Here is a 21,592-nt window from a genome sequence, read left to right on the forward strand (position 1 = left end):
GTTCCATGGCAACCAGGAACAGGCCTTCCAATCACAAATTGGGTGAGTAAATTGCTTGCGGTCTACCATTTTTCTGCAGTCCGGAATTTGAACAATCAGATTGTTTATGCATTTAAAGGAGTTCTAATGGAAATGCTAACATGCGAGACAGAGAAACTTGACTGATATTTACAAAATGCTAAAATATTGTAATTCCAATTGCATACCCGGGTTAACATCATTACATATTATTTTGTCATTTGTACACTGGGACATCATTAACAGGTTTATTATGAGGTACTTATCCAAACAATAGTGAAAGTGCAAATACACTACGATTTTTATAGCGCACAGTTCTAACAATCCTTGATGGAATGCAGATAATCGAGGGTTTTACAATGACAATATGCTAGTATGTTGCTGGATGTGCTGTTTTAGGCAAATATTTGACATGAACCCTTTTGTAATTGTATGTTTTATTGGGACATTAAATTTAATTTCTTAGCAATGACACATGTGATGGTTCCATGAGCAGTTCCCAGGCTTAGAGGAAGATGTCCTGAAAGTTGGGAGGTAAACCAGCTGGAAATGTCTTCCGATATATTTTGTTTAAATTGGTAGAGGTTGTCACCATGTAAATAATTAAACCCAGCTATTTGGATAAATTATAAAAATACAGACTTTGAGGGGATTTAATTTTGAAATTCCGTATCAGATGTTGGAGAACTTTGGTGAGCAGCATCTGGAAGTATCCTGAAGTGAAATCAGTCGCTGGAAACAAAAAGTAAAAAAAAATGTATTAATTAAATCTAATGTAAAATAAATGGACACTAAAATGATGAACACACCAACAATCATATAAAGCAGTGAAAAAATAAAATATTTCCATTTTCACAGTCGGACATGAAAAATAAAATTAGAACAGAGCAGCAAGAATGACATCCACCCACTCTAGCCGATATATGTAAAGCATACTGCTTTTATTTTAAAATGTCCTCTTCGGGCTACTACCATAATGCATTGTGTTATGGTGTGTTCACACCGAACGCGGATTCTGCGAATATTTCGCATCATTTGTGTGCTGTTGCTCGCTTCACATTCCATGTCAACTCCGCGTTGCCATTTGGCAACAAGCAGCAACGCTTCGCCGCGTAATCAAATAGGAGGAGCTTCCATCAGACATGGATTTCACGGACCTAATTACGGTGTTTTACCTGTGGAGAGCCGAAAAACGCCGCCGACGTCAGCGTCTCTGGGTTCACCAGATTCTTCAGGGACGGGAACAATTTGGAGATTACCACCACTTATTCCAGGAGCTGCGTCTGGATGACGGTCGATTTCAGCGGTACGTCCGTCTATCCAGGACCCAGTTCGAAGATCTGCTGTCCCGCGTTGGGAGACGAATCGGCCTCCGGGACGCCAACTACCGGCGCTATATCCCCGCTGCTGAACGCCTGTCCATCTGTCTTTGGTGAGTAAATAAATCTCAGTTCAATAAAAAAAACAGCTGATTTTTATTGTCCACATCTCCTAAATATAAGATATTTGTGCCTAAACATAACCAGGCCAGATCCTTTCTGTACTTGTCTCGGTAAAAGTAATTAGTTGAGTCATACAACTCTGGCTTGCTGCACACTGTCACTATGATCTGGTCCTCCATCTTCACTGACAACCGCTTCTTCTCTGCTGCGGTCCTTCACCCTACGTCACAGCCACATCCAGTCCCTGATTGGTTGACGCGACGCAAATTTAGGAAAAAGTTCCGATTTTTCAACTCGTCCATCGCGTCCTTTGTCTCCTTTGCTCGGCGCCGCTCCTGAACGCGGCTCTACATAGGGATAACATGTAAATCGGCCACTCCTATCGCAGAATCAGCGTTCGCTGTGAATGCACCATTAGCTTGACCTACAAAACCCCGCGAGAACTGGCTTGACTGTCGTTTAGAAGTGGAAGCTAGGTCGACTGCAGGATGTCGAAGAGGAATATACCCGTCAGTGTGAGGCAGGGCATGGCCGTGATACTGCTGCGTTTACTAACGACCGGCTGCTTGGAGCAGAGTGTCACATCTAAAACCGAGACTTTTTTCCGCCGAGCAGTTTATTATGTGGCTCCGTGTTCGCGAGGATGTGTGCAGCTATGGCCCTGTTCTAATAGCCAGTGGTATCTTACAATGTTGAGCCTGGAAAACCAGTAAAAAATATATTTGTCTGCTTGCTGTCTAAAGTTTACGCAGATCTTGTTATTCTGATTTGATGGTTGATTACATTGACGGTTGTGATTGGTTTTTGCTCAGAACGTCATCTGCAGCAGTGAATTGTGGGTAATATACTTCGGCGAAGCCCGCATCTAAGCGGACTTCGTCGAAGTGTGGATTGAGGGCACAAAGGGGGCGGGGCTAAGGACCACTCTGGAGAATTGGGAAACACTACGGACTCAAACCCATCAATGGGAACAGACACAAGGGTGGAAGTGCGAGTATTGGGACAGGGCCTGGGTTTTGCTTTTTATAAGTTTCGGTTTCGTTTCCTCGTACGGTACTGGTTGGGGGCGTGGCCAGATACAACTAATTTGCATAAAAGTGACAGAGCCCTAAAACACCTCATTCTGAAAGGAGCTCAAAAAAGGGGAAACCGAGGAGGTGAAATCTCATCATCTGAGAATGATTTTGTGTGAAAAAATTAAGTAAGATGTTTTGTGTAGCCCATAGACCTTTCCCAAATGTTTATAAGGAAGTAAAATAGCCTTTAAAACATGGATACAGCTCATGGTCCATCTGATCAGGAAGACAGCAGACAGCCAGTTCTCCTCATTCTATTCAGACATAATCTCATCAATAATTCCCTCACCCTTCCATAACCCATTAGTTTGAGGAATGAGGTTACTGATGAGAGAGTAGATTACAGCAGCGGGTTGAACACCTTCACCCCTGACCTTCCAGATTCCGCTGCTGATGGTTAGAAGCTTCAGGCACCTAAGTTCACTGTGCTGCAGAAATACTGGAAGCCTGAGGACCAAACCATAATTAATATTATTGGGTTGATGTGTCCACCAGCAATGCACCCTGAGGTCTTTATAGACGACTCAACTGAATTGTGTTTAAGGTCTGCAAACTCTGCAGCCATTACAACTTTTTGATCCTGAGAGAAGAAAAATACACCTGACATTAAGCTTAAAACATTTTATTATTTGAATGATTTAATTCACACTATACTAGGGATAAATCCAGAGCATGCTGGGTGTTTTCCACAGTCTAAACAGATCAAGGTCTCTGGAGCCAAGCCAGGAAACACCCGGTGAGAACTGGGCAGATCCTTGCAATAGCATCTATCCAAACCAGTGGTTTCCCATACATTCCCTATTCCAGGGATCGCCACAGAGCCAGCACCACTCTGCTCTGCACAGAGAACACTGCATGTGCATGCATCCGCCTGCAGGGGGAGACAGAAACTGCTTTCAGTCCTCACCTGGTCTGTGAGTAGTGCTGATGATGATCAGTGGTGGTTCTTACCGTTTCTCTCCACAGGAACCAAACAGCGAGGGCATCGTTTGGTCGACTCCTGGATGAGGAGCAGAGACGCCTGCTCCCACCTCCCTCTCTGAGATGCCTCCTCCCCCACCACAAAACCCTAAGGAGTGGGGGCTCATGTCAACCTCTTCAGCATCACCATCATCATCATTCTGCAGCTATGACTCACCTGTGAGCCATCCCCTGTGGGCGGGGCTACAAGGATCTCACATGGCCCCTCATGGTAACCCTCCCTGCAGTCTCTGCAGAAGACGAAGCCGCAGCCCAGCTGCCTGTCACACTCCACCCTCCTGCTGGCGTCAGATGGGAGAAGCCCTGCCCCACAGCCAGGTGAAGGACACATCATTCCTCCAATGGTCTGCAGACACTCCTCTGCGCCGTACTGCAGGTACCGGCCGTACTGAAACAGGCGAGTTAGCAAAAGTCTCAGCTAACATATTCTACCGTAGTTCAACATCAGATGGTTCACCTGGATTCACCTGAAATGGTAAATGGCCTGAACTTGTATAGCACTTTATCAAGTACCCAGAGACTCCAAAGCTCCTAAAACTACATCCATCCATTCATCCATCCATTCACACAATGACAGTGGTGAGCTACATTGTAACCACAGCTGCGCTCGGCCAGACTGACCGAACTGAGGCTGCCATACAATCGGCACCACTGGGCCCGCTGACCACCATCAGCAGGCAAGGTGGGTGAAGTGTCTTGCCCAAGGACACAAAGATTAAGACAGAAGGATCAGGGGCTCGAACTGGCAACCCACCGGTTACAGGACGAACCCCCTGAACCACTGAGAGAAATTAATACGCCTGAACAGGAAGTGATGCACACAAACAGGAAATGATTCAATGAACAGAAACTGAAGCCATCAGCATTTTGGGCCAAGTATCGATCAAATCCCAAGCAGCAGTTTGCTTTTAGATGCTTTTAAAGTAAACCTTTGTGCCGACCCTTTTGTGTTCCTTCTATGTTTGATGGCTAAACTACAGGCAAATGCGACCCACATTCAACTTTTTTATGGCAGTCAGAATGGACCCGCTGTGGTTCTAAATCGGATACGTACCCAGCTAGTTTCGTTAAGCATACGCAGTCAGAAGGGCTAGCTTGTACGTCATCGTCCCGGTTCCACCAAGCACCCGTCTCTACAGCAGCAGCATCACTACTCCACTAGAGGGGTCGTAGTGCTCAGCCTAACGTTTGATGGCAGTCGCATTTAATTAGTAGTTTGATTTCAGCGAAAAAACATTAGATTTGAGTATCAAGACCTGCAGTGTGAACGTTGCCTTGGTAAACTTCCCTTTGTGTCCTGATGCTCCTCTTCCACAGCTGCTCCACATTCCCCTGATTGATCACACCAGGTTCTCATCCCACTCATCAGTCCTCCCAGTAGTTCAGCCAGTTTCCTCACCTCCCCACCAGACTCTGCTGTTCAGCCATGTCTATTCATACTCTATGCCATTCTTTATTTTAGTTCACCTTTATTTATACAGGTGAATCTAATTTAGACACATTTTTGAAAGTGACAAACAGTCATAATATTTAGCTCATTACTGTAAAGATTTAACTGAGCGCAGGCGTATTTTCCTATAAATAATGAAGTTCTAGTATAAAACAGGAATATTTACTGAAGCTCCAGGGGAAATTGTGACATCATCACATACGGTCCGTCTCAACTGCAGAACTACTGTGTTCTTGAGTAGTCTGGAAGAAAATACTTGTAGCTGTCCACATTAGTGGGAGTGGTGGCCTAGTGGTTAAAACAAGAGGTTTGTGTTCCAGAGGGGACACAAGGGGCCAGGTTCCAATCCCACAGATTGCCACTCTGGGTCCCTGAGCAAGGCCCTTAGCCCCAGAATGCTCCCCGGGTGCCGCACATTGGCAGCCCACTGTTCCCTGTAAGGGATGGGTTAAATGCAGAGGAAATATTTTGTTGTAATGTACATGTGTAATGACCAATAAAGATGATTATTATTATTATTATTATTAGTGAAAGTACTCTGTCATGTCTCCACAACGAGCTGCTCTTCTTCCTACATGAATAGGTCATAATACTAGAGAGAACATCCACACGCTTCTTGTACATTTATGAACTTAATCACAGAGGACCTTTACATTTTTGTTCCAAATTTCTGACTTTACACGATCCTGCTTTAATTTAAGACTTTGAACATGAGAAAATATCTGAGATTTTAAACTAAAAGATGAGAAATTATTCTCAGGAGGAATGTACACCTCCCCAGCTCTTTCATTCTTTCTTCTGTGTAAAAGGCGTTCATACGCTGTTTCAGTTGAAAGTACTATGAAGTAGAGTTTGTGGCAATGAGGTCACCTGATCATCTCCCAGGATCCGGAAGTGATGCAACTCCTTGATCAGAGAATTTTCGCAACCAGCTGGAGACAAAAACAACAGAAATATCACACACCTGTTCACACACCTGTTGGGCCCTCCCCTTGAGGCTCCGCCCCTCACCTGCACACGGTAGTGAGTATCCAATCACAGGATTATAAACAAACTGTCGCTCATTCAGCCGACTCTGGCAGTAACGATGGAAACAGTCCAGGCAGATCACATGACGGTCCGAACACTGGAAGACCAGAACCACGTCCCTGAGACACGGAGACAAGGTGAGTTAATGTCAGAGTGGGGGAGGAGCTTTAATATCCACGGAGAGTCAGGTGGAGGAGGTGGAGCAAGGAGATGGGTGAGGATGGGAGAGGGCATTACATGACGTCGGTGCAGCCGATGCACGGGACTCTCCTGATGTTGGGCAGGACAAGGTCGAGGGCAACAGAGACGTCGTCCTCTGATGTTGGGTGAGACGCACACTTCATGTAGAACTCCTGCCATCCAACAACAATCAGGACCAACTGATGAATGACTTCCTCCTGTTTAAAACATTTAGGCCACGCCTCTTACCGCCTCGTTGCCGCGGCAATCTTTAGACTGACAGATGCCATGGATTCGTCCGGGGAGAAGAACGTCGTCCCAGCAAGATGGACCCTGACGGAGACACAGAGACTGAAGGGTAGCACCACCTTCTGGCACCCAACAGTAACTACACAAATATTAGGAGTGCAATAGTACACAGGAAGTATTACAGTACTACTCTCACCCTGCTGAGCGTCAGCGTCATCTGTCTGCAGCTCCTACAGCGAACGCGAAGTTTCCCTGACTGGATGGACAAGCAGCGTTTACAGTACACAAAGAAGGTACTACGGGTACCTGGATACAGAGTACACACACATGGATACAGAGTACACACACCTGGATACAGAGTACACACACATGGATACAGAGTACACACACATGGATACAGAGTACACACACATGGATACAGAGTACACACACCTGGATACAGAGTACACACACCTGGATACAGAGTACACACACCTGAATACAGAGTACACACACCTGAATACAGAGTACACACCTGGATACAGAGTACACACACATGGATACAGAGTACACACACATGGATACAGAGTACACACACATGGATACAGAGTACACACACCTGAATACAGAGTACACACACCTGGATACAGAGTACACACACCTGAATACAGAGTACACACACCTGAATACAGAGTACACACACATGGATACAGAGTACACACACATGGATACAGAGTACACACACCTGAATACAGAGTACACACACATGGATACAGAGTACACACACCTGAATACAGAGTACACACACATGGATACAGAGTACACACACATGGATACAGAGTACACACACATGGATACAGAGTACACACACATGGATACAGAGTACACACACCTGAATACAGAGTACACACACCTGGATACAGAGTACACACACCTGAATACAGAGTACACACACCTGAATACAGAGTACACACACATGGATACAGAGTACACACACATGGATACAGAGTACACACACCTGAATACAGAGTACACACACATGGATACAGAGTACACACACCTGAATACAGAGTACACACACATGGATACAGAGTACACACACATGGATACAGAGTACACACACCTGAATACAGAGTACACACACCTGAATACAGAGTACACACACCTTGATACAGAGTACACACACATGGATACAGAGTACACACACCTGAATACAGAGTACACACACCTGGATACAGAGTACACACACATGGATACAGAGTACACACACCTGAATACAGAGTACACACACCTGGATACAGAGTACACACACATGGATACAGAGTACACACACATGGATACAGAGTACACACACATGGATACAGAGTACACACACATGGATACAGAGTACACACACATGGATACAGAGTACACACACCTGGATACAGAGTACACACACATGGATACAGAGTACACACACATGGATACAGAGTACACACACATGGATACAGAGTACACACACATGGATTTACTGACCTTTTGGAGCTGCAGCCTGTTGTTCTTTTCCCTGATCTTCACCTCTCGCTCGTCCTCCTGCCCCATCCAGGATGACAGCCAGCCCTGAGGAGGTGGCGGGGAGCCGTGAGGAGCTCAGGTCCAGCGTGGTCAGGCCGTCCTGCTTCTCCTTCTCTCCTCCCAGAGCCAGACGCTCCTGCAGGAGGAGCAGCTGGGAGAAGGAAGAGTCAGGTGGAGGGAGGACCACGTGGACCGTGCTCTGCTCAGGCAGGTCACAACCCTGACAGGAGGAATAGTACAGTGAGCAGTAAATCAGGTGAGTATTACCTGCAGATCAGTGTGAGAGGTCACCTGCAGGGAGGAGGAGCTCTGCAGTTCTCTACCAGCGAACAGAACCCGGAGCTCCTGAGGAGGGACTCCTTGCTGACTCCCCACCAGTTCCTTCAGCTCAGCCACACTGGCCTCCGCCTGCAGCTCCACGGCCACTCCAGGCCCCAGGTTGTACCGTACAAACACTGACGACACACAGTTGAGATTCAGGTGAGGTCCAGGTACAGCTTCACGGTCTCCTTTTTCTCAGACCTCAACTACCTTCCCAAATGCAAACTGTTGAAATAGACTGTCACATGACACTCCTCTGACCAGCACCTTCTCTCCAGCCCAGCCCACCAGAGCTGCAGCAGGGAACTACGTGGAATAAACTAGAGTGAAGGAGAGGAGATCCTGGACCACCGACCAGCTCTTTATCCTGTGAGGAAGAAGCTCATCTCTGAGGGAGCTAAGCTGGAGTTCCAGCTGTTCAGAGACCAGGAGATCACGCTGTGGTTTTACTGGATATAACTGACGGGATTAAACAGGAAACACTGATCAGAAGACAGCTGATGGTCATTGGATTTAGTACGTTTAATGTGAACACACGACTTATTGTGATGTGATGATGATGTGTGTCCCCAGGCCGTTTCCGTTTTCTATCACACACACACACACACACACACTCTTTTGTCTTACTATATGTTGTGAGGATCTTGCATTGAAGCTCACTGACTTCCATTGATCTCCATTCATTTTCAACCCTTTCTATGACCTCTAACCCTGACCCTGCAACCAGCAAACGCTTAGATTAGACGTCATGCTTAGTGATATGAACTTAGTATAATTTGCCACTTGGAATCTCTGTGGAATTGGAAATAATATCAAAACGCATAAAGTCATGGATCAACTAGAAGAACTTAGAACAGACATTGTCTTGCTTCAGCAAACCCACATATTTAAATCTGAGTTGAACACTAAACATGTCCTCATTCTTACTGAACTATGACCCCAAGCAGAGAGGAGCAGCTACTTTAATAACAGAACGATACAGTTTACATGCAAAGACAGCATATTTGATCCAGAAGGGGGACATTTAATTATGAACACAAATATAAACAACAGACTGGTCAATAGTTAATGCATACAGTCCAAATGTGGATGACTCCAACCTTTATCACAGTCTCTTTTCTGACCTTCTAACCCAGACTGGAACAGCACTGGTGGTGCTGGGAGGAGATTTTAACCAATGAACCAGAGTCAGACAGGCTCAGCAGATCATCTGACCTTCATAACATGCAGTTAATACAATAAAGCAGAACCTAGAAGGTTATGGTCCAGAACAGCAGAACATGGGAGGTTCTGGTCTATGTGATGCCTGGCGATCTTAACAACCATCAGATAAGGAGTTCCCACTGGTCCACCCCTCTTGTTTCTTCTTCTCTCTAATCAGCAACCCTGTTATGAAGGAGGTGTGTGAGGCACAGACCAGTAACTATTATGGAGGAAACATCAAGACCAGTTAAACCTTGGAGGTTCAACAGATCATTAGTTATAGATGAAGAGTTCACCAGGTTCCTTCAGAGAGACTGGACAGATTTTAAAAAAATAACACTAATAATAGAAAATCCTTCATAGAAGCCACAACACAGGAGAGAGGATGCTTCAAACACAGGTCCAAACTGCCTGGGAGATTTACCTGATGACTGTCTACATGCTCTCTGGTACTGTCCACCTGTCTGTGGCTAGAAGTATGTGAAGACCCACCAACAGGTGCCCCAACCTGCCCGAGGATGTCTGCTTGTACATCACCAAGTGGCGGAGGGAATATGGGCACTGCCAGCTTGGCATCAGGAGCCAGGGGTTGTAGGGGTGCTGGTACCGGTGGCGGTGCTGTCCCAGGCATGGAGGTGTCTGCAGTGGGGTGAGGTGGGTCTGGGATGTGGGCTGTGGTGCCCTCTTGTTTGTTCTGCTACTGATTCTGGCTGGTCCGGGCGGGTCCAGGGATGAGAAGCTTATTGTTTTCAGCCCCCATGATTCTTTGTGCATAAACCCACCACAGACACACAGTAGGAAGTGTTTCCCCAAGCAACCTCCTTCAGTCAACTATGCAACATAACAGCATCATTAACACAACTATGAGTCCACGCCTTTGACCCGATATGGCCATCCTGACAGGTCCGACCGTGTGGCTCACCTGGTACAGCTCTAAGCATATTTGATTCTTTTATGCTACGTTTAGACATTTAGAAAACGTCACTTTAACCGAACTTTAAAATGACTAAAACCTCAGTGAACAGGGTCATTAGTGGTTCATAAGTTATTGAAAGAAACACCGGAGATAACACCTGGTCTTTGAGATGTTATAAAAACCTGTTGTCAACGTTTTCTTGATGTTTTAGAGGATTCTCAGTAACATCATGGAGGACCTGAATGTTGGTATTTCAACATATGGAAACAAAGATCTGGGGCAGCTGGACCAGACAGTCACCTCTCAGGGCAGGTTTTACCCCGAGCTCTGACTGAGGGTTTTGGTTGAACCAGAACCCTGTCCTGAGTTAAGACACGCCCGTGGACTTCTGTGGAACAGAACATGGAGGTCCCGCGGGCCATGCAGCAGAACGGTTCTGAAGACGGAGCGGTTCCAGCGTACCGCTGTGTTGGTTCTCAGTGTTTGTGGAGCTCAGCTGAATAAATGAGATTTTGTTCTGTTCTTCATTGTCAACAAAGCAAAGAGATGTCAGAAAAAGTCAACATTTTTTACATCCTATATTCTGTTTCTGGCCCATCGGACAGTCCCGCTCTTTATGTTCTGCATCCGCCAGTTCAGCTGGACCCAACAGATCTATGTTTAACCTGCTGATAGATCTATGTTTAAACTGCTGATAGATCTATGTTTAAACTGCTGATAGATCTATGTTTAAACTGCTGATAGATCTATGTTTAAACTGCTGATAGATCTATGTTTAAACTGCTGATAGATCTATGTTTACACTGCTGATAGATCTATGTTTACACTGCTGATAGATCTATGTTTAAACTGCTGATAGATCTATGTTTAAACTGCTGATAGATCTATGTTTAAACTGCTGATAGATCTATGTTTACACTGCTGATAGATCTATGTTTACACTGCTGATAGATCTATGTTTAAACTGCTGATAGATCTACAGGTCCTTCTCAAAAAATTAGCATATTGTGATAAAGTTCATTATTTTCCATAATGTCATGATGAAAATTTAACATTCATATATTTTAGATTCATTGCACACTAACTGAAATATTTCAGGTCTTTTATTGTCTTAATACGGATGATTTTGGCATACAGCTCATGAAAACCCAAAATTCCTATCTCACAAAATTAGCATATCATTAAAAGGGTCTCTAAACGAGCTATGAACCTAATCATCTGAATCAACGAGTTAACTCTAAACACCTGCAAAAGATTCCTGAGGCCTTTAAAACTCCCAGCCTGGTTCATCACTCAAAACCCCAATCATGGGTAAGACTGCCGACCTGACTGCTGTCCAGAAGGCCACTATTGACACCCTCAAGCAAGAGGGTAAGACACAGAAAGACATTTCTGAACGAATAGGCTGTTCCCAGAGTGCTGTATCAAGGCACCTCAGTGGGAAGTCTGTGGGAAGGAAAAAGTGTGGCAGAAACCGCTGCACAACGAGAAGAGGTGACCGGACCCTGAGGAAGATTGTGGAGAAGGGCCGATTCCAGACCTTGGGGGACCTGCGGAACCAGTGGACTGAGTCTGGAGTAGAAACACCCAGAGCCACCGTGCACAGGCGTGTGCAGGAAATGGGCTACAGGTGCCGCATTCCCCAGGTCAAGCCACTTTTGAACCAGAAACAGCAGCAGAAGCGCCTGACCTGGGCTACAGAGAAGCAGCACTGGACTGTTGCTCAGTGTTCCAAAGTACTTTTTTCGGATGAAAGCAAATTCTGCATGTCATTCGGAAATCAAGGTGCCAGAGTCTGGAGGAAGACTGGGGAGAAGGAAATGCCAAAATGCCAGAAGTCCAGTGTCAAGTACCCACAGTCAGTGATGGTCTGGGGTGCCGTGTCAGCTGCTGGTGTTGGTCCACTGTGTTTTATCAAGGGCAGGGTCAATGCAGCTAGCTATCAGGAGATTTTGGAGCACTTTATGCTTCCATCTGCTGAAAAGCTTTATGAAGATGAAGATTTCATTTCTCAGCACAACCTGGCACCTGCTCACAGTGCCAAAACCACTGGTAAATGGTTTACTGACCATGGTATCACTGTGCTCAATTGGCCTGCCAACTCTCCTGACCTGAACCCCATAGAGAATCTGTGGGATATTGTGAAGAGAACGTTGAGAGACTCAAGACCCAACACTCTGGATGAGCTAAAGGCCGCTATTGAAGCATCCTGGGCCTCCATAAGACCTCAGCAGTGCCACAGGCTGATTGCCTCCATGCCACGCCGCACTGAAGCAGTCATTTCTGCAAAAGGATTCCCGACCAAGTATTGAGTGCATAACTGTACATGATTATTTGAAGGTTGACGTTTTTTGTATTAAAAACACTTTTCTTTTATTGATCGGATGAAATATGCTAATTTTGTGAGATAGGAATTTTGGGTTTTCATGAGCTGTATGCCAAAATCATCCGTATTAAGACAATAAAAGACCTGAAATATTTCAGTTAGTGTGCAATGAATCTAAAATATATGAATGTTAAATTTTCATCATTACATTATAGAAAATAATGAACTTTATCACAATATGCTAATTTTTTGAGAAGGACCTGTATGTTTAAACTGCTGATAGATCTATGTTTAAACTGCTGATAGATCTATGTTTAAACTGCTGATAGATCTATGTTTAAACTGCTGATAGATCTATGTTTAAACTGCTGATAGATCTATGTTTAAACTGCTGATAGATCTATGTTTAAACTGCTGATAGATCTATGTTTAAACTGCTGATAGATCTATGTTTACACTGCTGATAGATCTATGTTTAAACTGCTGATAGATCTATGTTTACACTGCTGATAGATCTATGTTTAAACTGCTGACATATCTATGTTTAAACTGCTGACATATCTATGTTTAAACTGCTGATAGATCTATGTTTAAACTGCTGATAGATCTATGTTTAAACTGCTGATAGATCTATGTTTAAACTGCTGATAGATCTATGTTTACACTGCTGATGGATCTATGTTTACACTGCTGATAGATCTATGTTTACACTGCTGATAGATCTATGTTTAAACTGCTGATAGATCTATGTTTAAACTGCTGATAGATCTATGTTTAAACTGCTGATAGATCTATGTTTAAACTGCTGATAGATCTATGTTTAAACTGCTGATAGATCTATGTTTACACTGCTGATAGATCTATGTTTACACTGCTGATAGATCTATGTTTAAACTGCTGATAGATCTATGTTTAAACTGCTGATAGATCTATGTTTAAACTGCTGATAGATCTATGTTTACACTGCTGATAGATCTATGTTTAAACTGCTAATAGATCTATGTTTACACTGCTGATAGATCTATGTTTACACTGCTGATAGATCTATGTTTAAACTGCTGATAGATCTATGTTTACACTGCTGATAGATCTATGTTTAAACTGCTGATAGATCTATGTTTACACTGCTGATAGATCTATGTTTAAACTGCTGACATATCTATGTTTAAACTGCTGACATATCTATGTTTAAACTGCTGACAGATCTATGTTTAAACTGCTGATAGATCTATGTTTAAACTGCTGATAGATCTATGTTTAAACTGCTGATAGATCTATGTTTACACTGCTGATGGATCTATGTTTACACTGCTGATAGATCTATGTTTACACTGCTGATAGATCTATGTTTAAACTGCTGATAGATCTATGTTTAAACTGCTGATAGATCTATGTTTACACTGCTGATAGATCTATGTTTACACTGCTGATAGATCTATGTTTACACTGCTGATAGATCTATGTTTAAACTGCTGATAGATCTATGTTTAAACTGCTAATAGATCTATGTTTACACTGCTGATAGATCTATGTTTAAACTGCTGATAGATCTATGTTTAAACTGCTGATAGATCTATGTTTACACTGCTGATAGATCTATGTTTAAACTGCTAATAGATCTATGTTTACACTGCTGATAGATCTATGTTTACACTGCTGATAGATCTATGTTTAAACTGCTGATAGATCTATGTTTAAACTGCTGATAGATCTATGTTTAAACTGCTGACAGATCTATGTTTAAACTGCTGATAGATCTATGTTTAAACTGCTGATAGATCTATGTTTAAACTGCTGACAGATCTATGTTTAAACTGCTGATAGATCTATGTTTACACTGCTGATAGATCTATGTTTACACTGCTGATAGATCTATGTTTAAACTGCTGATAGATCTATGTTTACACTGCTGATAGATCTATGTTTAAACTGCTAATAGATCTATGTTTACACTGCTGATAGATCTATGTTTAAACTGCTGATAGATCTATGTTTAAACTGCTGATAGATCTATGTTTACACTGCTGATAGATCTATGTTTAAACTGCTGATAGATCTATGTTTACACTGCTGATAGATCTATGTTTAAACTGCTGATAGATCTATGTTTACACTGCTGATAGATCTATGTTTACACTGCTGATAGATCTATGTTTAAACTGCTGATAGATCTATGTTTACACTGCTGATAGATCTATGTTTACACTGCTGATAGATCTATGTTTAAACTGCTGATAGATCTATGTTTACACTGCTGATAGATCTATGTTTAAACTGCTGATAGATCTATGTTTAAACTGCTGATAGATCTATGTTTACACTGCTGATAGATCTATGTTTAAACTGCTGATAGATCTATGTTTAAACTGCTGATAGATCTATGTTTACACTGCTGATAGATCTATGTTTAAACTGCTGATAGATCTATGTTTAAACTGCTGATAGATCTATGTTTAAACTGCTGACAGATCTATGTTTAAACTGCTGATAGATCTATGTTTAAACTGCTGATAGATCTATGTTTACACTGCTGATAGATCTATGTTTACACTGCTGATAGATCTATGTTTACACTGCTGATAGATCTATGTTTAAACTGCTGATAGATCTATGTTTAAACTGCTGATAGATCTATGTTTAAACTGCTGATAGATCTATGTTTAAACTGCTGATAGATCTATGTTTAAACTGCTGATAGATCTATGTTTAAACTGCTGATAGATCTATGTTTAAACTGCTGATAGATCTATGTTTACACTGCTGATAGATCTATGTTTAAACTGCTGATAGATCTATGTTTAAACTGCTGATAGATCTATGTTTACACTGCTGATAGATCTATGTTTACACTGCTGATAGATCTATGTTTACACTGCTGATAGATCTATGTTTAAACTGCTGACAGATCTATGTTTAAACTGCTGATAGATCTATGTTTAAACTGCTGATAGATCTATGTTTACACTGCTGATAGATCTATGTTTAAACTGCTGATAGATCTATGTTTACACTGCTGATAGATCTATGTTTAAACTGCTGATAGATCTATGTTTAAACTGCTGATAGATCTATGTTTAAACTGCTGATAGATCTATGTTTACACTGCTGATAGATCTATGTTTAAACTGCTGATAGATCTATGTTTAAACTGCTGATAGATCTATGTTTACACTGCTGATAGATCTATGTTTACACTGCTGATAGATCTATGTTTAAACTGCTGATAGATCTATGTTTAAACTGCTGACAGATCTATGTTTAAACTGCTGATAGATCTATGTTTAAACTGCTGATAGATCTATGTTTACACTGCTGATAGATCTATATTTAAACTGCTGATAGATCTATGTTTACACTGCTGATAGATCTATGTTTAAACTGCTGATAGATCTATGTTTACACTGCTGATAGATCTATGTTTAAACTGCTGATAGATCTATGTTTAAACTGCTGATAGATCTATGTTTACACTGCTGATAGATCTATGTTTAAACTGCTGATAGATCTATGTTTAAACTGCTGATAGATCTATGTTTAAACTGCTGACAGATCTATGTTTAACTGCTGATAGATCTATGTTTAAACTGCTGATAGATCTATGTTTACACTGCTGATAGATCTATGTTTACACTGCTGATAGATCTATGTTTACACTGCTGATAGATCTATGTTTAAACTGCTGATAGATCTATGTTTAAACTGCTGATAGATCTATGTTTAAACTGCTGATAGATATATGTTTAAACTGCTGACAGATCTATGTTTAAACTGCTAATAGATCTATGTTTAAACTGCTGATAGATATATGTTTAAACTGCTGACAGATCTATGTTTAAACTGCTGATAGATCTATGTTTACACTGCTGATAGATCTATGTTTAAACTGCTGATAGATCTATGTTTAAACTGCTGATAGATCTATGTTTACACTGCTGATAGATCTATGTTTACACTGCTGATAGATCTATGTTTACACTGCTGATAGATCTATGTTTAAACTGCTGACAGATCTATGTTTAAACTGCTGATAGATCTATGTTTAAACTGCTGATAGATCTATGTTTACACTGCTGATAGATCTATATTTAAACTGCTGATAGATCTATGTTTACACTGCTGATAGATCTATGTTTAAACTGCTGATAGATCTATGTTTAAACTGCTGATAGATCTATGTTTACACTGCTGATAGATCTATGTTTACACTGCTGATAGATCTATGTTTAAACTGCTGATAGATCTATGTTTAAACTGCTGATAGATCTATGTTTACACTGCTGATAGATCTATGTTTACACTGCTGATAGATCTATGTTTACACTGCTGATAGATCTATGTTTACACTGCTGATAGATCTATGTTTAAACTGCTGATAGATCTATGTTTAAACTGCTGATAGATCTATGTTTACACTGCTGATAGATCTATATTTAAACTGCTGATAGATCTATGTTTACACTGCTGATAGATCTATGTTTAAACTGCTGATAGATCTATGTTTACACTGCTGATAGATCTATGTTTACACTGCTGATAGATCTATGTTTACACTGCTGATAGATCTATGTTTAAACTGCTGATAGATCTATGTTTAAACTGCTGATAGATCTATGTTTAAACTGCTGATAGATCTATGTTTACACTGCTGATAGATTTATATTTAAACTGCTGATAGATCTATGTTTACACTGCTGATAGATCTATGTTTAAACTGCTGATAGATCTATGTTTAAACTGCTGATAGATCTATGTTTAAACTGCTGATAGATCTATGTTTAAACTGCTGACATATCTATGTTTAAACTGCTGACATATCTATGTTTAAACTGCTTATAGATCTATGTTTAAACTGCTGATAGATCTATGTTTACACTGCTGATGGATCTATGTTTACACTGCTGATAGATCTATGTTTAGGGAGAGTTTTAACATATTTCTATGTATCATAACATCAGCAGTTGACTCAGATTTATTGTGAGAAACATTTGATAAAAATCAGATCAGAAAAGAAATATGACCCATTTAATGACAGATGGATCAGAGCAGCGTGGTTCTGTTCACATGACTCAATGCATAGCAATGGCGGCTGCGTCGCTGCCTATAGCAGCTAGAAGGAGACGTCCAGTCCAATGTACAGGTCCTTCTCAAAATATTAGCATATTGTGATAAAGTTCATTATTTTCCATAATGTCATGATGAAAATTTAACATTCATAAATTTTAGATTCATTGCACACTAACTGAAATATTTCAGGTCTTTTATTGTCTTAATACGGATGATTTTGGCATACAGCTCATGAAAACCTAAAATTCCTATCTCACAAAATTAGCATATCATTAAAAGGGTCTCTAAACGAGCTATGAACCTAATCATCTGAATCAACGAGTTAACTCTAAACACCTGCAAAAGATTCCTGAGGCCTTTAAAACTCCCAGCCTGGTTCATCACTCAAAACCCCAATCATGGGTAAGACTGCCGACCTGACTGCTGTCCAGAAGGCCACTATGGACACCCTCAAGCAAGAGGGTAAGACACAGAAAGACATTTCTGAACGAATAGGCTGTTCCCTGAGTGCTGTATCAAGGCACCTCAGTGGGAAGTCTGTGGGAAGGAAAAAGTGTGGCAGAAAACGCTGCACAACGAGAAGAGGTGACCGGACCCTGAGGAAGATTGTGGAGAAGGGCCGATTCCAGACCTTGGGGGACCTGCGGAAGCAGTGGACTGAGTCTGGAGTAGAAACATCCAGAGCCACCGTGCACAGGCGTGTGCAGGAAATGAGGTACAGGTGCCGCATTCCCCAGGTCAAGCCACTTTTGAACCAGAAACAGCGGCAGAAGCGCCTGACCTGGGCTACAGAGACGCAGCACTGGACTGTTGCTCAGTGGTCCAAAGTACTTTTTTCGGATGAAAGCAAATTCTGCATCTCATTCGGAAATCAAGGTGCCAGAGTCTGGAGGAAGACTGGGGAGAAGGAAATGCCAAAATGCCAGAAGTCCAGTGTCAAGTACCCACAGTCAGTGATGGTCTGGGGTGCCGTGTCAGCTGCTGGTGTTGGTCCACTGTGTTTTATCAAGGGCAGGGTCAATGCAGCTAGCTATCAGGAGATTTTGGAGCACTTCATGCTTCCATCTGCTGAAAAGCTTTATGAAGATGAAGATTTCATTTTTCAGCACGACCTGGCACCTGCTCACAGTGCCAAAACCACTGGTAAATGGTTTACTGACCATGGTATCACTGTGCTCAATTGGCCTGCCAACTCTCCTGACCTGAACCCCATAGAGAATCTGTGGGATATTGTGAAGAGAACATTGAGAGACTCAAGACCCAACACTCTGGATGAGCTAAAGGCCGCTATCGAAGCATCCTGGGCCTCCATAAGACCTCAGCAGTGCCACAGGCTGATTGCCTCCATGCCACGCCGCATTGAAGCAGTCATTTCTGCAAAAGGATTCCTGACCAAGTATTGAGTGCATAACTGTACATGATTATTTGAAGGTTGATGTTTTTTGTATTAAAAACACTTTCTTTTATTGGTCGGATGAAATATGCTAATTTTGTGAGATAGGAATTTTGGGTTTTCATGAGCTGTATGCCAAAATCATCCGTATTAAGACAATAAAAGACCTGAAATATTTCAGTTAGTGTGCAATGAATCTAAAATATATGAATGTTAAATTTTCATCATGACATTATGGAAAATAATGAACTTTATCACAATATGCTAATATTTTGAGAAGGACCTGTATATCGATGAACAGAACTCTGTTTCTGGTACCGTAATCTTTGGAGATCAACCGCTGTTCTGATCTTACCTGCGTTAAAACCTGAACACACGCGAAGTTGTTGGTCGATGAGGTCACGTGTTTCTGTGTCACCTGATCGATCTGTGATCATCTCGGTTGATCAGAACCAATCCTTGAACCCAGAAATCGATTAAAGTGTTTGCTTCGAACCAGAACTCACCGATCATCATGCTCCTCGTCCTTCATGGGAATGTTTACGATCTGCCAGCCACAGTGCATTATGGGAGCCGTAGTTTCTGTATTTAAGGGCAGTTGGCAGGGAATCGACTCAAAGGATTTACCGCCGCCTACTGGACTGGAGGGGAACAACAGATGGGCGGTAACTAGTTCCATTTACCTGAGTGTAAACCGACGGCAGGTGAACCTGTTACCCCCACCTGGGTGACGTCATTTAGAAGCAATGGAGCTCCACTCATCCGTGGGCGCTTCAATAGGCCAAAAATATTCACAACTGGACACACACACTGAAAACCAAATACAAAACAAAAAACTAGTAAGCATAATTAATAATAAAAATAAATCAAGAGAAAATATTCATTTTTTTTTAAACAATCAAAACTGAACAATCTTTATCTTTAATCAAGCTTTAGGTCATTTGAAAACTACTAGCCTACAGAAATCAAAACTCTGACCTCAAATTTAAATGAAAAAAACTTCTCTCCAGGAACGCATCTAAGAGGAGGGTCAGTAAAATATGAATTAGTCCAATATCTGACATTAACATCCTGACAGATGTTTTTGAAGAATCTGTCCTCTTTGTTTCCTCTTCCTCATCTATTTCTCCTCTCAGTCCTCAGTCACCTTTCCCTTTTCTCCTGTCTTCCATTTTATTGCTCTCCTCCCTCCACTCTGTCCTCTTCCTCCCAGTCTTCCTCTTTCTCCTCTGTCTCTGTTGCCTTGTTGCAAACTAGTTTAAGCTTGTTAGCCATCAGAAGCTGGGCTAGTTGCCTAACCAGCAAGCTGATAAAAACAGGCAGACAACTGTCAGTTTTCACGTCCCAACCTTGTGCTCATTGAACCCTTGGTGTGGACAATGACTTCCTGTCTTTTACACATTTTTCCAGTTTCCTCTTCAGGTGAGCCTGAGGCTCCCTGGAACACGGAGCTACCGGTGGCGCCACCATGCGGACCAAACTTTGTGGAATAGAGGGGTCACGATCTTTCAATCATTTAGAAATGCATTTCATTTTATAATTTCAATCACCCAAATCCATCTGCAACGAACAGGTCGCCAGTCCAGATTGTGCCCCGACTCTTGCCCGTAGATTGGTGGAGATGGGCACCACTATGACCCAGCATGGAAGAAGCGTTATAGAAGATGAATGAATGAATGAATTTAAATAACTGGAGTTGTGCTTTTATTTAACATAACTATATTATCATATACATTTTTTGTGTTTAAAATGATTTTAAGGGGAACATCTTTATGGAAGGGGGTTCACAGGGGATGTATCCCCTCGGGATTTCTGCCCATGCATGTCTCCTATTGGGATCATTAAAGACAACCAGCTTCATAACAGTCCCTGTTGTTCAGACATCTGACATTAGTTATCACTAATTTGGTCTACTGACACTGATGAAGATCTAAAATCTCTCCAATGTTCTCTGAAGCCTCTTTTCTTTGATAGCTCTGATCTCTTCTCAATCAGTAGGGCTCCATGTCTGGAGCTACTTGGTTAAGGACAAACTTCCATGAATCAGTCTTTGCTTCGTACTCCATGTGCTTCCTTTGAACCTCTACACTAGGGGTTTCAGACTCCAGCCCTCATGTGCCAGTGTCCTGCAACCTCCTGAAGAGTCCCTGGTACTACAGACCTGAATGACCTCCACAGCATTCAGCAGGTTCTGCAGAGTCCAGCTAATGGTCTAAATATTTGATTAAGGGGTGGGGAAGTAGAGACATCTAAAAGCTGCAGAGCACCTGCCTCCAAGAACTTAGGTTTGAAAGCTTTGTTCTAGATAATGTTCAGACCACAGTTGATCAGCTGGCTTTCTGTTTTTAACCGAAGTCCAAACTCAGGACCACGTTCATCACTTCTCCACTGGCATCAGTCCATTCAGTTGT

At 42.1% G+C, this 21,592-nt stretch overlaps 1 protein-coding gene across 4 annotated transcripts; it reads right to left on the reverse strand.

Moving 5' to 3' along the window:
* Positions 1–437: 437 nt before the first annotated feature.
* Positions 438–19,799, reverse strand: prkn (parkin RBR E3 ubiquitin protein ligase). 4 transcript variants are annotated; one of them, XM_047352462.1, is made up of 12 exons: positions 19,688–19,712; positions 8,907–8,996; positions 8,250–8,413; positions 7,920–8,178; positions 6,622–6,731; positions 6,426–6,509; positions 6,234–6,349; positions 5,979–6,115; positions 5,838–5,899; positions 3,675–3,905; positions 3,488–3,605; positions 438–750 (listed from the first exon to the last, which is right to left on the reverse strand). In XM_047352462.1, exons 1-12 carry the CDS (start codon positions 19,695–19,697, stop codon positions 632–634), a joined length of 1,500 nt encoding a protein of 499 aa, XP_047208418.1. In that variant the 5' UTR covers positions 19,698–19,712; the 3' UTR covers positions 438–631. The 4 variants fall into 4 exon arrangements, with proteins under 4 accessions (XP_047208418.1, XP_047208421.1, XP_047208420.1 ...); XM_047352463.1 differs by lacking the exon at positions 438–750 and adding an exon at positions 3,143–3,407; XM_047352465.1 differs by lacking the exon at positions 8,907–8,996 and having other exon boundaries at positions 19,688–19,799.
* Between the last annotated feature and the right edge of the window lie 1,793 nt (positions 19,800–21,592).

This window comes from Girardinichthys multiradiatus, chromosome 22 (assembly GCF_021462225.1).
Source record: "Girardinichthys multiradiatus isolate DD_20200921_A chromosome 22, DD_fGirMul_XY1, whole genome shotgun sequence".
NCBI classification, from domain to species: Eukaryota; Metazoa; Chordata; class Actinopteri; order Cyprinodontiformes; family Goodeidae; genus Girardinichthys; species Girardinichthys multiradiatus.